The following is a 17,998-nucleotide window of genomic DNA, read 5'->3' as shown; positions in this document are numbered from 1 at the left end:
CAAATGTAACTATACTATATTTGCAAAACTACATTTCACTTCACTTAACCTTAGAAAGAAATTATTTTGTATAATTTTAAAACCGTTTTTTCTAATGTAACAAATAAATTCAGATTTACTATTTCTGTTTATACCGTTGCAATCAGCTACCATTTTAAAAATTATAATTTAACTTATAAACAATACGATTGTCTTTTTCAAGCATCTGACCAAATTTATAATACCCTCAGTAAGGGTATAACATACATTTCTTGTCAGTTTGCCGTGAGCTGACCACCATGATTCAATTATTTTGACATATCGGTTATCGATTGTCGCTTGGGCGCCCTGTAATCGATTAATGTGACCGTGAAAGGACTCTGTTAACCAGATTTTTTGTTTGAAGCAAGTGTTTTTCTATTAATTTTCCCGCCAGGGACGCTTCAGTATGGCATATGTAAGCTTGATTGTCTGCGGGTCACCGGCGGTACACCTGGAACCAGATATAATCTACAGGATTGGGCGGAAAAAGGGTCTGGAAATCAGCATCGCCGATGAGGTGAGCGACATAAGGCTTTAAATACACTTTAGGGCTTTAAATAACTCGCGCTTCAATTGCACAGTCCATGGAACTGGCCCATGCCACCGCCTGCATCCTCCGCCGCGGAGTTGTGCGCCTGGCCGCCATGGTTGGCAGTATATTCGTCAACGACCAGGAGAAGACTGTGGCGGACATCAGCAAGGCGGAAGCCTTCGACGGCACGGTTAAGCTCCGGTTTGGAAATGTGGAGGCCAGGCTGGAAATCAGAGACGAGAACGATGAGGTGAGCAGTGCACAAAACATCCATCCTAAACAAGGATCACATACTCCATTTAAACTAAATACAATGCTAATATATTTTTTCAGGCCCATGACAGCAGCGGATTTGGGGAATGCCCGAAAGACAGGTCAAACAACTCCACAATGGACAGCTTCAATATACCTGAAACGCAGCCTCCGTCCGCCAACACGTCAGCAAACACCTCGGCGGACAGCTTCTTTATACCTGAGACCCAGGCGGTTAACTTTGAAAGACCGTCGACCAGTGGAAAAGTGTCGCTGGGCGATGACTTTATGATACCTGAAACGCAGGATCTGCTGGCCGAACTTCCATCTGTGCAGTTCAATGATCCAGTGATTAACCACAAAGAGTTGAGTAATGATGCGGACTTCTCCCAGGGCAGCGAGATACGGATTTGCACTCAGGACTTCAACGAGGATGCCATCGATGACTTTGATTCATCGCAGATCCTTTGTGATGCTATGCTTGATCTGCCGCTACCAAGGCCAATAGAAACTTTGGAGAAAAAAGATAGTAAGCGGGGTAGGTACAGCCCTTGCAAACGGGAAACTTTCAATCCTAATTAAATACTTTGAATTATTTAGATCAACTAAATGCCACCGACTTGGAAATGAGTGCCTTGAATTGGTCAGCCAGCAATTCGAAATCCTGTGCCCTAAGTAGCACCGCAATCCTGCCAAGCGGTGATGCCTGCATAACTCCTGAACTGTCAGCTCCCTCCGAAGATCGTCCGATCTGCACCCCTGATCTTTTCGATTTGATCTTGGGCAATGAGCCGCGTTCAGGCTCCAATAGTCCAGATCCTTTCGTCCGTCCTTCAAACGTAGCAAATACCACCACACCACAGTTTGGTGGCGTTAAACAGCTGGTTGTGGCCACCATTGAGACTCCTACTGCAACTCCCGACAAAGAGGATGCAGCCAGCAGTCAAGAAATGAATCAAGATTCGATAGTCACTCAACGATTTCCGGAAAATAAATTGTTGGAAAGTGAGAGCGAAGACGAAGATGTACCGAATCAAGATTTTGTGGCAACCCAGGCTTTTAAATTGGGACGCCCCCAACAAGACAAAGTTCCTAATTCACCAAAAGATAACGAAACCAACCAAGACTTCATAGCTACTCAGGCGTTTAATTTTAGACGTCCACAACCACCCGACTCTCCTAAGGCACCGAAAGCTAATACGAATTGCAACCAAGATTTCATAGCCACTCAAGCGTTTCCCGCCAATATTAATAGCTCTAGGTGTCAGGACTTTATAGAAACACAACAATTTAATCCGGGTAATCAGAATTCCTTGAGTTTTGGTAACAAAGAAAATATTCCACACGACAACAATACCGAAAAAGCTGCAGGTAATAACAACAGTTAATATCTTGTATTACGGACATGACATTATCCTTTTCAGGTTCAAAATCCGTCGAGGAGCCTTGTGATGAAATAGATGCTGTGCTCAACGAAATGATTTCTGGGACAATCGTAACATCACCTGTAAATCCTAACGAAGAGCCGATAAAATTCTTTAAGCCGTGCGTGATTAAAGATAAGAATCACTTTCAAAAGGTAATTTTAAGATATCCTAGGTCCATTAGCTATAAAGAACAATATTCTACTTTAAAGGTTTGTCAAATCGAGGGGGTTTTCGGTGACATTAGTAACAAAAGACGGTGGCGCTCTGAGGGCACTAGAGATGGCAGTCGCAAACGCGTAGCCAGATCGGAATCTCCCCCGGAAACACGTATGTCCTTTATAACTTATAAATACATAAATCGGAGAAGTATTAAAAAACCATTTATTTCACAGCAAGCCGAAAAAATAGACGAACATCAGAGGGTTCTCAGGGATTGGAATATAACTTGAGAAAGCGGAGAGCAACTTCAGTGGATAAAAAATCAGAACGTAAGTGGTTGGAGAATCCATGAAATCTATACTTATGTAAAAATTTCCAGCTCTCAACAAATTTATTTGCAAAGAACATGATGTATCCCCGCATACAGAAGAAAAAGATAAGGATGATAAAATAAACTCTCCTTTCAAAGTGATGGCCAATAAATGGCAAGCACGTAGAAGTATAATAAATAACCGATCCGGTACTCCAGGAAACTCTTTAGAAACGAATAAAGTTGAAGATGAGATGCAGGCTAAATCTAAAGATGAGCTATCCGCAACCCCGTCCATTCAAGAGCCTTCATCTAGCGGTGCCAATGCCAAGGAACCATCTGTTCGTGCACCAAGAGCAACTCGTGCTACAAAGTCGCGATCCACAACACCTTCTGTCGATGATCTATTGCCGTCCATTGAAGAGCCTTCACCAAGCGGTGCCAATGCCAAGGGACCAGAGGTTCGTGCACCTAGAGCAACTCGTGCTACAAAGTCGCGATCCACAACACCATCTATCGATGAGCTATTGCCTTGTTCCGCCAGTGACAAAAAGCCCAAAATTGTAACTGCCAAAAAAGAAACTCGAAAGCCCGGTAGAAAAACCAAGGTCGTGGAGACAAACAAGGCAGACACATGCAATGATATTCCCAGGCCAATAACCAAAACTAGGCGCAATACTAGCCAAGTAGATGATGCACTTTCAGAGAAGGAAAGAAAGGTTGAAAGTGCGGATGTTGAAGTTGTTGAGACTCCTGATGCAGAAAAACCTGTGAAGTCAAAAAGAGGAAGAAAGGCCAAGAACCTGGAGACCAGTAAAGAAGGCACATCCAAAGAAATGGCGAAGCCAATGTCTACAACTAGGCGCCAGACTAGCGAAGAAGAAGTTAAGAAGCCTAATGCAGGAGGAGGAACAGAGGCCGAAAACGCCGAGACCAATATTGCCAATTCATCTTATGATACTCCAAAGCCCATGACCAAAACCAGGCGCAAAGCTAGCGTGGAAGATGTTGAGGACCCTAAGGCAGAAAAACCTGTCAAATCGGAAAAAGGAAGAAAGGCCAGGAATGTTGAGGCAAATAGGGCGGACACATCCAAAGATATGCCAAAAGTGATGACCAGAAACAGGCGCAAAACGATCGTCGAAGATGCTGAAACGATGAACGATGAAAAACCAATGGAGACTTCATTAAAACGTGTAGTTGTCCGTATACCCAGAGCAAGTGTTGACAAAATAGAGACTTCCTCAACCTCTGGGACTAGTTCCAGGGTGACTAGTGCAGCCAAGTCGCCTTCCATTGAAGAACCATTATCTAGCGTTGCTAATTCCAAGGTCCGTGGACCCAAGTTGGGTTCTGCAACGCCGTCCATTGAAGAGCCTTCATCTAGCGGCCATCAACCAGCTCTACCAATATTTTGGTATTGGTAGAGCTGGTTGATGGCTTTTAAATTGTTGGAAAGTGAGAGCGAAGACGAAGATGTACCGAATCAAGATTTTGTGGCAACCCAGGCTTTTAAATTGGGACGCCCCCAACAAGACAAAGTTCCTAATTCACCAAAAGATAACGAAACCAACCAAGACTTCATAGCTACTCAGGCGTTTAATTTTAGACGTCCACAACCACCCGACTCTCCTAAGGCACCGAAAGCTAATACGAATTGCAACCAAGATTTCATAGCCACTCAAGCGTTTCCCGCCAATATTAATAGCTCTAGGTGTCAGGACTTTATAGAAACACAACAATTTAATCCGGGTAATCAGAATTCCTTGAGTTTTGGTAACAAAGAAAATATTCCACACGACAACAATACCGAAAAAGCTGCAGGTAATAACAACAGTTAATATCTTGTATTACGGACATGACATTATCCTTTTCAGGTTCAAAATCCGTCGAGGAGCCTTGTGATGAAATAGATGCTATGCTCAACGAAATGATTTCTGGGACAATCGTAACATCACCTGTAAATCCTAACGAAGAGCCGATAAAATTCTTTAAGCCGTGCGTGATTAAAGATAAGAATCACTTTCAAAAGGTAATTTTAAGATATCCTAGGTCCATTAGCTATAAAGAACAATATTCTACTTTAAAGGTTTGTCAAATCGAGGGGGTTTTCGGTGACATTAGTAACAAAAGACGGTGGCGCTCTGAGGGCACTAGAGATGGCAGTCGCAAACGCGTAGCCAGATCGGAATCTCCCCCGGAAACACGTATGTCCTTTATAACTTATAAATACATAAATCGGAGAAGTATTAAAAAACCATTTATTTCACAGCAAGCCGAAAAAATAGACGAACATCAGAGGGTTCTCAGGTTTTGGTATTGGTAGAGCTGGTTGATGGCTTTTCAATGGCTGCTTCAGTTTTGAGCTTTTTGTCACTGGCGTCATCGACGGACGGTGTCGCGGATCGCGACTTTGTAGAACGATTTGCTCTTGGTGCACGAACAGCTGGCCCCTTGGCTTTCGTACCGCTAGATGAAGGCTCTTCAATGGACGGCGTTGCAGAACCCAACTTGGGTCCACGGACCTTGGAATTAGCAACGCTAGATAATGGTTCTTCAATGGAAGGCGACTTGGCTGCACTAGTCACCCTGGAACTAGTCCCAGAGGTTGAGGAAGTCTCTATTTTGTCAACACTTGCTCTGGGTATACGGACAACTACACGTTTTAATGAAGTCTCCATTGGTTTTTCATCGTTCATCGTTTCAGCATCTTCGACGATCGTTTTGCGCCTGTTTCTGGTCATCACTTTTGGCATATCTTTGGATGTGTCCGCCCTATTTGCCTCAACATTCCTGGCCTTTCTTCCTTTTTCCGATTTGACAGGTTTTTCTGCCTTAGGGTCCTCAACATCTTCCACGCTAGCTTTGCGCCTGGTTTTGGTCATGGGCTTTGGATTATCATAAGATGAATTGGCAATATTGGTCTCGGCGTTTTCGGCCTCTGTTCCTCCTCCTGCATTAGGCTTCTTAACTTCTTCTTCGCTAGTCTGGCGCCTAGTTGTAGACATTGGCTTCGCCATTTCTTTGGATGTGCCTTCTTTACTGGTCTCCAGGTTCTTGGCCTTTCTTCCTCTTTTTGACTTCACAGGTTTTTCTGCATCAGGAGTCTCAACAACTTCAACATCCGCACTTTCAACCTTTCTTTCCTTCTCTGAAAGTGCATCATCTACTTGGCTAGTATTGCGCCTAGTTTTGGTTATTGGCCTGGGAATATCATTGCATGTGTCTGCCTTGTTTGTCTCCACGACCTTGGTTTTTCTACCGGGCTTTCGAGTTTCTTTTTTGGCAGTTACAATTTTGGGTCTTAGCCTTTTTGGTATTGGTAGAGCTGGTTGATGGCTTTTCAATGGCTGCTTCAGTTTTGAGCTTTTTGTCACTGGCGTCATCGACGGACAGATCAGGCGCGAGTAAGTTATATTCTTATTGGTTTTGTATTGCCAAATTTAACAATCTTACATTGCAGCCACTACGAGATTCAGCCAGCCAGATCCGGATTCACTTAAAGGTACTTGCGCTCACCAAGAAATTTAAAATCTTTCTAACTTGTAATATATTGTTTCCGTTAGCATTTAATCAATATGTGAGAAAGGCCAAAACGGATGGAAAAATTAAGATAGCATTCAATCTGTCTTAAAATCTTTGAAACATGTGGTGGAAATCACCGAAGATCCCGTCCAGTGCGACCTTCTCATCATGGACAAAGGCGAGCGGACCTACAAATTCCTCATAGCCATCGCTTCCAATAAACCCGTTCTCTCCACCAATTGGCTGCATTCCGTCAAGAAGACCAGGACCATCGAAGTAAAAGCAGATCATATTTTTAGTGATGCCAAGTTCGAGGAGACCATGAAGTTTAAGCCCTTGTCTGTACTGCAGCACACTCGTTTGCTAAGTGGTTTGCACTTTATGCTCGGTGAAGACATCATTCCAAAGCCCATCGAATTGAAAGGCAAGTCTTTCTGAGTATAATTTCTACCAATTTGTTGTGTAACTCTTTTTAATCTCCCCCAGTCATAATTCAAAGTGCCGGCGGAAAGGTGCTCACCCAACCGCCCTCGCTGGCCTTCAGTGTGGAGCTGTACGTGGTCACCACCAGCAAGGACCAAAAATTCCATCGACGCCTGCGGAACCACGAAAAAGTACATTTCATCAAAACCGAGGGCGTTATGCAGGCGCTTGTACGGCACAATGCGGAACTCCTGAACGAGCACAAGCTCAAAGTTTAAATGCCATATTTTGACATTGATCCTAACTTTTTCCTGCCAAACTTCGGAGCCGTTCCTGATTACCTACGAAAAAAAGCACATCACTAACAATGTCCCAGACTAGCATACTATCAAGCTTTAACTTTAGGTTTTTGTTTCATATTTAATTTTTTGTTTCATGTTGGGGCTAACTTAATTGTGGCCATACAATTTGAGTTGTACAAATGGTTGCCTTCATATGGCCCGTCAAATATATCCATACGATTATGCTTAAAATTGTGGGTCTACGTAAAACTACTCCATCTTTTTTCGCTTCGAGCCCGTGGGCTTGTCGAACTGCTGCCTCATGCCGCCGCCGCGTTCGTTGTGGAACTTGATGTTGCTGGAGGATTCGGCGTACCAGGGCGAGTCAAACTTGGTGGTGTCCTGGTCTACTAAATGCGTGTATTTGGTGCGCCCGCAACGGCCGAAGTTCTTCACCTGCATCACCTTAGGCAGGATGGTCTTGTCGAAGTGATCCTCTAGCGTGGCCTGGGCAAAGTCGCGCTTCAGCACATCGTTCTCCTCGTCCAAGTAGAAGGCGCCGCGGTGGTAGTACTTCTGCAGGAACTTGTACTTGCCCTTGGTGGCCTTGTTGGTGACCAGCTTGGGGTTCTGGCGCAGTTCCTGTCGTCGCTCCTCCTCGGTCATGTTACGCATGCGATCGATGTCCAGCTTTTCGCGTTCGTTGCTGTAAGATAGGGGAAGAATTAAATGCGGGTTCCAAAGATAGTAGAAGTTAACTTACTTATCCCGCTCCTCGCGATCCCGCTTCATCCTCTTGAGTTCGCGCAGCTTCCAGGCCTCGTACTCCACCTCGTCGTTCTCGTCATCCGTGCACACATCCTCGATACAGGCCTCGTTGCTCTCCGGCTTGGTCTTTTCCAGGTCTTTTTTGACACTTTCCTCGACCATTCGTAGGGTGGCTCTTCTTCGCTCTTTGGCCGCCCGTTTGGCCTCCGCCTCTAGCTGCTTTTGCTTTTGAGCTTCCCGCTCCTTCTCTTGGATGGTGGCGCGATCCCTTTTTCGGACGAATAGCGGTTTTAGGCGGGGTTCGTTGTCCTCCTCACTTTCAGTCTCCTCTTCATACTCGGAGCTTTCTGATTCGGAGGATTCTGTCTGCTTTTCATCCTCTTTCTGGAGAACCTCCTCTTCGCGTTGTTGCTGCAGCATACGGGATCTAAGCTTGGTGCGCCTGTTCTCCAGTTCCGTGTCGCTGAGCTCGGCATCCGTATCCGATTCGGAGGCCAGTGTGATCTTGTTGGTGCCTCGCTCGATGGTTCCCTGTGGCTCTTCGTCCAACTCCTCGTCCTCACTGTCGCTCTCCATGATTTCGGGCTCATGAATGTGTCGGTGGCGTTCCCTACGTTCCCGTTCCATGTCCTCCATGTCCACGGGCCTTTGGCGGAGTCTCCGGAGGCGGGGATCGTCCACCTCGGCTTCGTCCTCGTCTTGGGCTTCTCCTCCTTTCTTCCCCTCGCCGTCCACGCTGCCTCCTCGCCGTGAAAGCTCCATTTTGTGGCGCTCCGCCTTGTGGCGCTCCAAGCGCTTCCTGGTGTCAATGAAGTCATCTTCATCGCTCTCCTCCGAACTGGAGTCCGCTCTGGCGTAGTCGGGTCGCTTTCCGGATATGTACCGCTGCACCTTTACCTTTTGCATGGACAATTCGCCTGTAAAATGGTTATAAACAATAACAATAGGTTTATGTTTGGCAAATCTTAAATTATCTAGTTTACCCTTCTCATTGCGCATGGGAATGGCGCCCGCGGTACTCTGAATCCCCGCGGCGGCAGCGGCAGCACTCATTTTAGCTCAAGTTTAAGAAACAACGTTTAAAATAACAAATTTACAATTATTTTTACTAAAATGTTTCGATAACTACAAGAGTTAATGATAAAAATCGATTAGCTGCCTATCATAATCGATGTCGGTGTGATTACACGAAATAGTCTGGCAACTCTACTAAAGTAAGGTGGCAACGTTAGTGAGGCAGGCGGTAAAATTGAAATGTATTTCTGAAACGGTTTTTGTTTTTATTTCTTTCCGCTGCCGTAAAGTGCCTCTTATTTTTTTAAGACAAAAATGACGGAAGTGCGATGACTTGGCTGTGTCCAAATTAGAGGAACCGTCTAATTGAGACATTCAATTAACTATATAAAAACCCAGTGCTTCTGTCTATCTTTACAGAGAGAAATATTGAGAAATATTGTTCTCTTTGAAGTGTATCCTTTAACAATTTATATTTTTAATTTAATAGTTTTGCTTATCATTGTTTATCATTTTAAATTAAGATGTTCTCTGAATTTCTAACATATTTTTAAAGATAAAACCAATTATTTTTCAGTGCCTGCAAAAAATGCAATAAATTCTAGCAATGTCAACGCCCACTCTCATTAGTACATTAATTGACTACTACGCTTTCTCCCATTCATTTAATAAATATGGATGGGTGGTCGGTCGTCTCCAGTCGATGATCTTGTGTAATGCCGGAATCGCTTTAAGTACTTTCAAAAATTCTTTTTATTGATATACGCAATATACGCAATAATTTCCGTTTCGACAGCACGCAGTCAGCACGTGTGGAGATCGTCGTCTGTAAATGTCTTGTAAATGTTTTGAAAACGTTCTGATTCTATGTGATAGCGACCCAACCCGACCAAAGTCCGAAAGAACAAGTTGAAGAAACAAGAGGCTCGACCAGTTTTGTGACGTCTCCGACCACTTGCATCCGAGAAAACAGAGTTATGGATTTGTTATAAGATCGTTTCGGGCCTAAACACCGAGTCGCATTTGCCGAACTGCTTTTAACTGCTTTTCGTCGGCTAGAGTAGTTGAATGGCCAAGATTTACATGAGACTGTTAGTTAACGACATGGAGGGAATATTTAATTAATGCAACACGCTTCATGCTTAAATGCATATCTGCCCAGATAACTTACTGACCTTAGACCAAGTCGTTGATTTGGAGACTTTCCGCTTTTGGGGGAAGTACCTGCCCAGAAATTCGACACATTAGTATTCGGTGATCTTTTTTGGGCACATGAGACCCTTCCACGTGAGTTTTCCATTTCTTCGGCCTCAATGTAAATTTATTGTGATTGAAACTCTTTTTGAACTGGCCGGCACCGTTTCAATTCAAATTTAAATTCCTAATACATTTCAATTAAAATTAAACACCCACACTGGCGCACAAGAATTGTAAACAAATAATTTTCTATTAGCGGGAGAAAGAGTGTCATGCCTGATCAAAATCGTACCAGATCGAACTCGTTATCGTTATCCAAGTAAGACATAACATAACCAGCGGCAATTGAGGCGAGGCGACAAATATACGAAAAACGAAAGATAAAATCGTTTTCATTATTAATTGGCGCACTTTTTCCTTTGTGACTCGAGCTCGAGTTACTTAAAAAGTAATAAAGGGTGAGCCAAATGGAAATATTTACACATCACGCAGACCAAAACTGGCTAAGAACCATCAATTAAACTTTTGTGTTTTGTTTACAACGCATTTCATTTAGCTCTACTTTGTCGCCCGGCCAATTAATGATCGAGATCGAGGATCTGCAAATGAGTTGGAAAATACCGGATATTTTCCAACTTTCTCTGCGGGGAGTTCTCGAGAATTGGAATGATTCTTCGTATATGAATCAGAACGTTGCAATTCTGAAATTAATTGCCAGCAAGTCACTTGAGGCTCTTTTTTAGGAGGGTTTGGCAAACATATTTTCATCAAATTTAGATCCCTGCATCAAATCCGGAATTTATTGTGTTCGGATTACTTAACAACGTGAGCGTTGCTTTAATTAAATGTCAAGTTGTGCAAAAAGGGGACTGGATAAATATTGCTTGTGTTTGATTTATACAACAAATATATATTATATAACAAAATTCTGCACCAAAGCAACTGGACAATTTGTTTTCAAATTGAAAAAGCAGATCAAATTTTTTATTTAAGAAAATTTTAAGAAGTAGTTTAATGACAACACATATTATTTTCGATATTTCTTGATATGTTTTGTAATTTTGTATATAGCGATGTAATAACTATGAACTAAATATTATTAGAAAAATATTTTCAATAATTTAATATTAATAAAAAATGTCTACTTAAATACAAATAGTTATAATCTACTTTTCTAAGCCACTTGATGAGGTAATAAAGCAAAGAGTGTTTATATCTTCGGATAATTATTGTACCTAATGCTTAGCATTTTTAAGCAAATGTTTAATATTTTTAGTCCAGATCAAACGTTTAAAATAAGTTGCCTATATTTAAGCACTCCACTCGACTATTGGCTATCACTTGTGGTTTTCTCTCTTCACGAAAATCGGAGATCGCGTATCCGGCGTCGTTTTTTCAACTTTCAGCTCTTAGTTCGATTTTCGCTCTTTCCTCGCTTTTCAAGACCCCGAAGAGCGATCTCGATATGTGGGGTTCCCGAAGCTGGGAGCCCGAGATCTGTGATCTGTGATTTGCCTGCGCCGCCTTGGGTGCTGTATAAAATAGCGTAACGGCCGCTTGCAAAACTCATTCATTTCAAAATTGTCAATACGTTCGAACAGAGATATACGAGCTGGAAAACCAAGGAAATAGAAAGTGCTTAAAGTGAAATAAAAAAACAGAAAGGACAAGTTCTTAAAAGGACCACTCAAAAGGATTATAATTTATTGTGATACATTTGTTTTGTGAAAAAAATAAAAAACAAGTTAATGAAATACAGAAATAATCGTGGCACAATATTGCAAATTCAATTCAGAACATTTCTAAGTTTCGGATTTCCATGCTTAATTTTATTTGAGAGTTAAACAAATACGACAGCCGAAGGATTTTGAACTTAACGAATCGGAAAATAATTAATCAAGGTGAGGAAATAATCAGTTTTTCAGTGAAAGCAGGTTGAGTGTTTAATTGTGAATATGCAAATGAGTTATTTTGATGCTTTTTATACTAGTTGCCATTGATGAATAGCCTCAGAATGTAAACACCCAAGACACTTTAATTTATAGGTGGCTAATAATTTAAACTAGAATTGAAAACAACTGCAACTAAGAGATATTTTTTTTAATGACTTATGACCAAGTTGAGTAAAAAACGTAATGAGAACGAAAGCAAAACAGTTTGTGGAAATGCATAAAGCTGAACTCCCATTGGGAATATATTACGGAATTATTAAGTTAAGTGTTTGACTCTTTTTTGCTGAGTATTCCCTTTGTTATTAGGTAATATTTGCAGTTGTCGAGGCTGGGGAAAATTGCTCTGATTGATCTGAGGCAACGACAAGTGCTTACCCACTTTGCGATCTGTATCTTCTGCCAACAGTCTGCGCCTCAAATCATGTCAAATGGTTTATTTTGTTTAAATTAATAATAAAATAGAAGGGGTTCTCCGGGCAAGATAAGAACGCCAAGAAATGCAAAACAAAACACGCATATTAATTGGCCACCAAGATGATGATGATGCCATTGAATGGGAACGAAGGGCTTTCGGAATGGGTTGGGGGAAAAGTCCACCAATTAAGCCAGACGGCTGCCTTCAACCAGAACTCAGAACTCAGAACTCATACGACCCGTGTGTTCTTCCACCAAGAAAAACTAGTTTCACCCAAACTTCCCCTGGCCAACAAAATTTAAATATTACTTAAGAGGTGATAAGAATAATATAGTAAAATGAAGTGTGTGGTTTTTAAAGGTAGGTATTTTGTCTTCTTAATAATTGTAAAAAATGATAAAACGGAAATATCTGATTAGATAAGATAAACATATTTTTGGAATAATCAGTTGTTTAAATTCATTTGTTTACATATATTTTTTAACGATCTAGCAATTGCTTGGAGTAAACCTAAAAAATATATGTATAAAATCCCAAAAAATATATTTTATTTATTTATTTAATTTTCATCTATAAGATACAAAAAATGCAAAAATTAAGCTTACATAATTGTAAAAGGTTATCATTGAATCCAGTATTTTTTAAGCCGAAAAAGTCTTCCTATTTGGAAGTACTTTTTCCCATAAATTATACAAAAGTACATTACTTTTCTCTCTGTGTAGGAGGCCATTTGGACCATACTTCTCTTTTTGCTGGGCTTTTTGCTCTTCGTTTCTGGCCTTGCCTTCGCCAAGTGTGAGTCTGCTGCTCTTTGGAGCTTCCCGAGCGATGGCGATTTTCTGGCCCAAACCGGCGCAATCCGGCTCATTCCAATGGCCACCGATCTTAACCAGTTTAATTCGCTAAAAATCTTCATTGGCTCGCCTGCATTCCCCCCTTTTCCTCAAACTTTGTAGCCCTGTTTGTGTGTGTCCATGTCACACAGGAGCAGCTTTTCCTTAATAGTTTGATTGGTCGGAAAAGTGGGAGGGGCGGCCTAAGGAGGCGCCAGAGCTTCTAGTTTCATCAAAAATAATTGTCGAGTGTTTGGGATCAATTGAATGGGAAGTGATTGCCATCGTTTATCAGTTGCAAAATGTGTATTTTATGATTTAACAATTAAGAAACGACACAGGAATGTGTAATAAATTTGAGTTACACAAAGATGTGTAATCACATAAATCATGTAATCACAGGATACTCTTAAATATATTAGAGGTTTGCTACAATAAAGAGTGTGACTTCAAATAATTTTACTTACGTTTTCCTATTTTATTATAGATACAAAAGTTAGGAACGGAAAATAAAAATATAATTTGTTTAATTTTAAGCAGCTTAAAGATAACAGATTTAACTTTTCCTACGAAAGTAAAACGTTCGCGAAACGAATTATATTTTTAGTACCTAATAAAACAAGTACAAAAATAAAATTTAAAAAACCTAGACATTATGCTAGAAACCTTACCAAATTCCCAACTTTTAACAACATTTATGCAAATTTTTTTTGGCCAGAAACAACCAGTTTGAGCGGCTCGAAAACCAGTTAAAAGCAGCTTTCAGCTGGGCTAATCTTTGCCCATCCATTTGTAACTCTTACAGAGCGATAACTCTGGATTCCATTTCGAAGAAGAAATAAATATCTCCAAAAAGCTTTGCCTTGTCTGCCGCCCAATGAAGAAAACATATTAATCATAAAACAATTACGCTCAAATGGAATTGTTTGTGTAAGGAAATAATATATTTGTACTTGAACATGGGGCGCTGGATGAAATGACCAATGGCCAGTGGCCGATGGCCTCCCCTCCTCCAGATCGTTCGGTTAATTAATTAATGGGCTCCCAAGATGACACCAAAACTGACACCCACTTTGTCGTGCCGCCTCGGTGCAAATTCTCTTCGCGAACCTTGATCTTGCAATGTGATCTAAGTCCAAATCGTTTCCGATCTTTGCTCGTTTCAGTTTGCACACACATCGCCGGGTGGAAAGTCGGCTGGGGAAAGTCTTCTCCCGGAAAATCTTCTTCATCCTTTCATCCTTCATCCTTTTTGTATACGGATCCAGGATGTTCGCCACTCAGGATACCATTTTGAAGTTGCTGACTTTGTGCGCCCTGGCACATTCTATAACCGCCTTGGCTCTGCAGGAAAAGTCCCAGGCACCGGGATCTGCTCCTTTGGATCCCAGTCACAAGTATTTGATAGTGCGCGGGGAATCCCCGAGTGGATCCTCGGGATCGCAGGAGCATGTGGAGTTCGACAATGCCGCCACCTTGCTACTGAGAGCCTTTAAAAGCCAACAGATTCCCGCTCCAAAGGATTCGGAGGAGTGCAGTGCTCCCAGTCACAAGGCCACCTTTTCGGGCTACGACTATGTGATCCTTCTGGGCATGCTGGTCATCTCGTTGGGCATCGGCATCTTCTATGGCTTCTTCCAGAAGGGCGGCAGCTCTTCCAACGAGTTCCTGCTGGGCTCCGAGATGAACATCTTCCCGGTGACCCTCAGTCTGACGACCAGTTTCATTACGGCCATTGAACTGCTGGGCAATCCCTCCGAGATGTACTTCCAAGGCACTCAGTTCGTGCTCATCGTAATCCCCATGGTGATGGTCATCCCGGTGGCCGTGAAGATCTTCTATCCCATATACTTCAAAATGGAGCTCACCAGTTGCTATGAGTATCTGGGTATTCGGTTTGGCAAGGAAATCAGGATACTAGGTGCAGTACTCTACGTTATTCAGGTGGGTTAAGGATAATTCTCAGTCCAGGAGGAATTGGTTATATCTTGAATTATATTCCCAGATGTGCTTCTATACGGCCGTGGCTGTGTTGGCTCCGGCGATTGCACTTTCCAAGGCTACGGGCTTGGACACCAAGATCGCCGTGGTCCTGATCTATGTGGTCTGTGTTTTTTACTCATCTCAGGGCGGCATGAAGGCCGTGGTCATTGCGGATTCATTCCAGGTGAGTTCGGTGCTTGGAAGACCCTTTCAGCTATTTTATTTAATTTTCTATTACCCATTCAGGCTGCTGTTCTGGCTGTATCCTTGGTGCTGATCGTGGGTTTGGGCAGCTTCTATAGCGGCAATCCCATCCAGGTGTTTCAGACTGCTGCCGAACACAATCGCTTGGAGTTTTTCAAGTGAGTTAAATCTAAATATTAGAAGGTCCTTATTAATTCATATAAATCCTTTAGTATGGATCCCAGTCCCACGACGCGTCACACCGTTTGGTCGGTGGTTATTGGTGGCTTCTTCTACTGGACATCCTTGTTTTGCACCAATCAGGCATCCGTTCAGAAGTGCATGTCCTTGAAGTCCTTGAGGCTAGCAAAGATTGCTCTGGGCTTTGCCATCATTGGTTTGATTGCAGTCTTCCTGCTGAATTTCTACACGGGTCTGATGGTCTTCACCCACTATGCGGATTGCGATCCTTTGACAGCGGGACGAATTTCAGCCACTGATCAGTTGTTGCCCTACTATGTGATTAATACCTATGAGCACATCTACTCCGTGGCAGGAATCTTTGTGGCGGGCATCTTTGCAGCCAGTTTGGGGTGGGTTATTGACTTAATGGGAATTCCAGGAGTTCATTTTAATAACATTTTCTTTATCCCAAACAGAACTGTGGCCTCTGCCTTGAACTCCCTATCCGCTGTGACCTGCGAGGACCTCTTGGTCAATGGCATGAACATCAAAATCTCCCCCGAAAAGGGAGCCACCTATGCCAAGTGGATGTCCTTGGGCTTTGGAATCGCCTCCTTTGGCTTGGTTTTCATCGTGGAGCATTTGGGAGGAGTCCTGCAGGCCACTTTGACCTTAAACGGATTGATTGGTGGAGTAACCTTGGGTCTTTTTGTCCTGGGAATCGCCTGCAAACAGGCTAATACCAAGGGTGCTTTCTACGGAGGCTTATTGTCCCTAGCCCTCGTAATTTTTGTGGGCGTGGTGGCTCAGATTGCCAGTGTGGAACAGCCTGCCTTGCCCACATCCCTCGACCACTGCGATTGCCTTGTGAACTTGACGAGCATCACTCAAAATATACTCTTAGAACCTATGAAAATCATTGAGAAGGGCGGATTCACGTGAGTTAATCTTTACAAAATATTCCACAATATTTATATATTAGGAAAATATTACATTATTTAAGATCTTTAAAAAGCAATCGCCAAATATTTTTGTGAGTTCAACATTTTCCGAAATTCCTGCCTTATAAAAGTAATTTAGAATATCACAAAAAGAATTATTTTTTGTTTTAGTCCAAAATTCCTTGAGATCAAACTTTTATTTTGTTCAAGTCAATAGATTTTGTTCAATAAAAGACATATATTTAATAACCATTATTCATGATTTTCAATTACAGATCGTGGCCCATTTTCCGGCTGAGCTATATGTGGTTCAGCATGATCGGCTGCCTGCTCACCGTTTTCCTGGGTTGGCTGATTTCCCTTATAATTGACTTTGTCCAGCGACGAAATGTGCTGAAGATCACCGGCAAGGGCATCGACAATCCCGCCGTTTCCGAGGAGATCTTCAAGAGCGACTCCCAGGTGCAGTACACCACCACAAGCAGTGGGACGACCACCACGGCGGTGGACACCGATCCCCGAGAGACTTCGAGTGCCGAGGGCCATGTGAACCATGCCATTCGCATCGACGACGAATAGAAATCGAATTGAGAACTCGAATCCGGCCGGGGATCATGTCGAATCCCACCGGTGTATTCCTTGTGTAACCTGTAACCTCCATGTACAAAGACCAGTCGCAATCTGTTAACTGTCCTAGTTTAGTCGAAAGAGTGATTTCTAGTTCGTAAGTCCAAGCCGAGGTTGTTGGCTCAGTATTCTGTATACACACACACTTACTAATGTTACTACGAATGAATTTTATTTTTAGTTTGTTTTAAGGCATCTTACAAATAAAACCTATATATTCCTGATCAGCATTTGTTGCTGAAATGTCAAGTAAAGTTTGGATTATTAAGGGTAGTTCTGTTTAGATACATGTAAATGTTTTTTATTGATCTCTAATAATCTATAGTATAGGTCCTCGCTGCACAAAACAGTCATTCTTTTGGCTGTGAACAGTGTTTTACAAGTTTAACACGCCAAAAACTCAAAATCCCGCAAAAAAGTATATTTTTTCTCTGTTTTTTGATCAAAACCCTTAGAAATAATGTTCATATGTTGGAATGTCATACCTCGTTGAATTCGTTATAAAAATTCCAATCGATTGGTATGCTCAGCTCAAAAATTTTATTTTGGCCCAATTTTGGCAAAAAATCAAACCCCTTATCAAAAATGCGAAATTCGGTCAAAAAATAAAATTTACCAAATCCACCTGGAATCGATTGTGTAGGTTGACAGCTGCACAAAACAGTCATTCTTCTCGCTGTGCGTCTTATTTTGGCAAAGTTACGTCAAAAAAACACCTAAAAAATGTGTTTTAAATGTCCAAAATCAAGAAAAAAACAGATCGATTTTTCAGTTTTTTAATCAAAACTCTTGGAAATAATGGCCAGATCTTGGAATGTCATACCTCGTTGAATTCGTTACAAAAATTCCTATCCAATGGTATTCTCAGCTAAAAACTTTTATTTTGGCCCAATTTTGGCAAAAAACCCCTTATGAAAAATGCTGAAATTGCTCAAAAAATAAATTTCACCAAATCAAACTGGATTTGATTGT

The 17,998-nt window shown here is 42.0% G+C and overlaps 3 protein-coding genes across 3 annotated transcripts; 2 read left to right on the top strand and 1 right to left on the bottom strand.

Annotated features, from left to right (window-relative positions):
• Window positions 1-373: 373 nt before the first annotated feature.
• LOC108037904 lies at window positions 374-7,182 on the top strand. The gene is given in 18 exon segments (XM_044457768.1): window positions 374-538; window positions 603-803; window positions 887-1,343; window positions 1,406-2,176; window positions 2,230-2,384; window positions 2,442-2,559; window positions 2,625-2,720; window positions 2,771-4,118; window positions 4,410-4,525; window positions 4,579-4,733; window positions 4,791-4,908; window positions 4,974-5,345; window positions 5,409-5,581; window positions 5,892-6,108; window positions 6,165-6,206; window positions 6,268-6,321; window positions 6,324-6,650; window positions 6,713-7,182. Coding segments are annotated over 18 exon segments (5,046 nt in total). The 5' UTR covers window positions 374-427; the 3' UTR covers window positions 6,928-7,182.
• On the bottom strand, window positions 7,050-8,848 carry LOC108037903 (microfibrillar-associated protein 1). Its single transcript, XM_017114574.2, has 3 exons — window positions 8,682-8,848; window positions 7,694-8,615; window positions 7,050-7,636 (listed from the first exon to the last, which is right to left on the bottom strand). Exons 1-3 carry the CDS (start codon window positions 8,749-8,751, stop codon window positions 7,201-7,203), a joined length of 1,428 nt encoding a protein of 475 aa, XP_016970063.2. The 5' UTR covers window positions 8,752-8,848; the 3' UTR covers window positions 7,050-7,200.
• A 2,654-nt stretch (window positions 8,849-11,502) lies between these two features.
• On the top strand, window positions 11,503-17,275 carry LOC108037905 (sodium-coupled monocarboxylate transporter 1). The gene is made up of 7 exons (XM_017114576.2): window positions 11,503-11,810; window positions 14,276-15,053; window positions 15,115-15,276; window positions 15,339-15,454; window positions 15,509-15,868; window positions 15,935-16,396; window positions 16,675-17,275. Exons 2-7 carry the CDS (start codon window positions 14,379-14,381, stop codon window positions 16,976-16,978), a joined length of 2,079 nt encoding a protein of 692 aa, XP_016970065.2. The 5' UTR covers window positions 11,503-11,810; window positions 14,276-14,378; the 3' UTR covers window positions 16,979-17,275.
• The last annotated feature ends 723 nt before the right edge of the window (window positions 17,276-17,998 follow it).

This window comes from Drosophila rhopaloa, unplaced genomic scaffold, assembly GCF_018152115.1.
Source record: "Drosophila rhopaloa isolate 14029-0021.01 unplaced genomic scaffold, ASM1815211v1 contig_163, whole genome shotgun sequence".
NCBI lineage: Eukaryota > Metazoa > Arthropoda > Insecta > Diptera > Drosophilidae > Drosophila > Drosophila rhopaloa.
Note: the sequence above shows the minus strand (reverse complement) of the source record. Positions and strands in the feature narration are given on the sequence as shown.

Coding starts and splice junctions, on each gene's coding strand:
- LOC108037903 (XM_017114574.2), bottom strand. CDS start 8,751: ATGAGTGCTGCCGCTGCCGCCGCGGGGATTCAGAGTACCGCGGGCGCC. Junction 8,616..8,681: donor TCCCATGCGCAATGAGAAGG/GTAAACTAGATA, acceptor ACCATTTTACAG/GCGAATTGTCCATGCAAAAG. Junction 7,637..7,693: donor GATCGCGAGGAGCGGGATAA/GTAAGTTAACTT, acceptor CCTATCTTACAG/CAACGAACGCGAAAAGCTGG.
- LOC108037905 (XM_017114576.2), top strand. CDS start 14,379: ATGTTCGCCACTCAGGATACCATTTTGAAGTTGCTGACTTTGTGCGCC. Junction 15,277..15,338: donor TCATTGCGGATTCATTCCAG/GTGAGTTCGGTG, acceptor TTACCCATTCAG/GCTGCTGTTCTGGCTGTATC. Junction 15,869..15,934: donor ATCTTTGCAGCCAGTTTGGG/GTGGGTTATTGA, acceptor TATCCCAAACAG/AACTGTGGCCTCTGCCTTGA.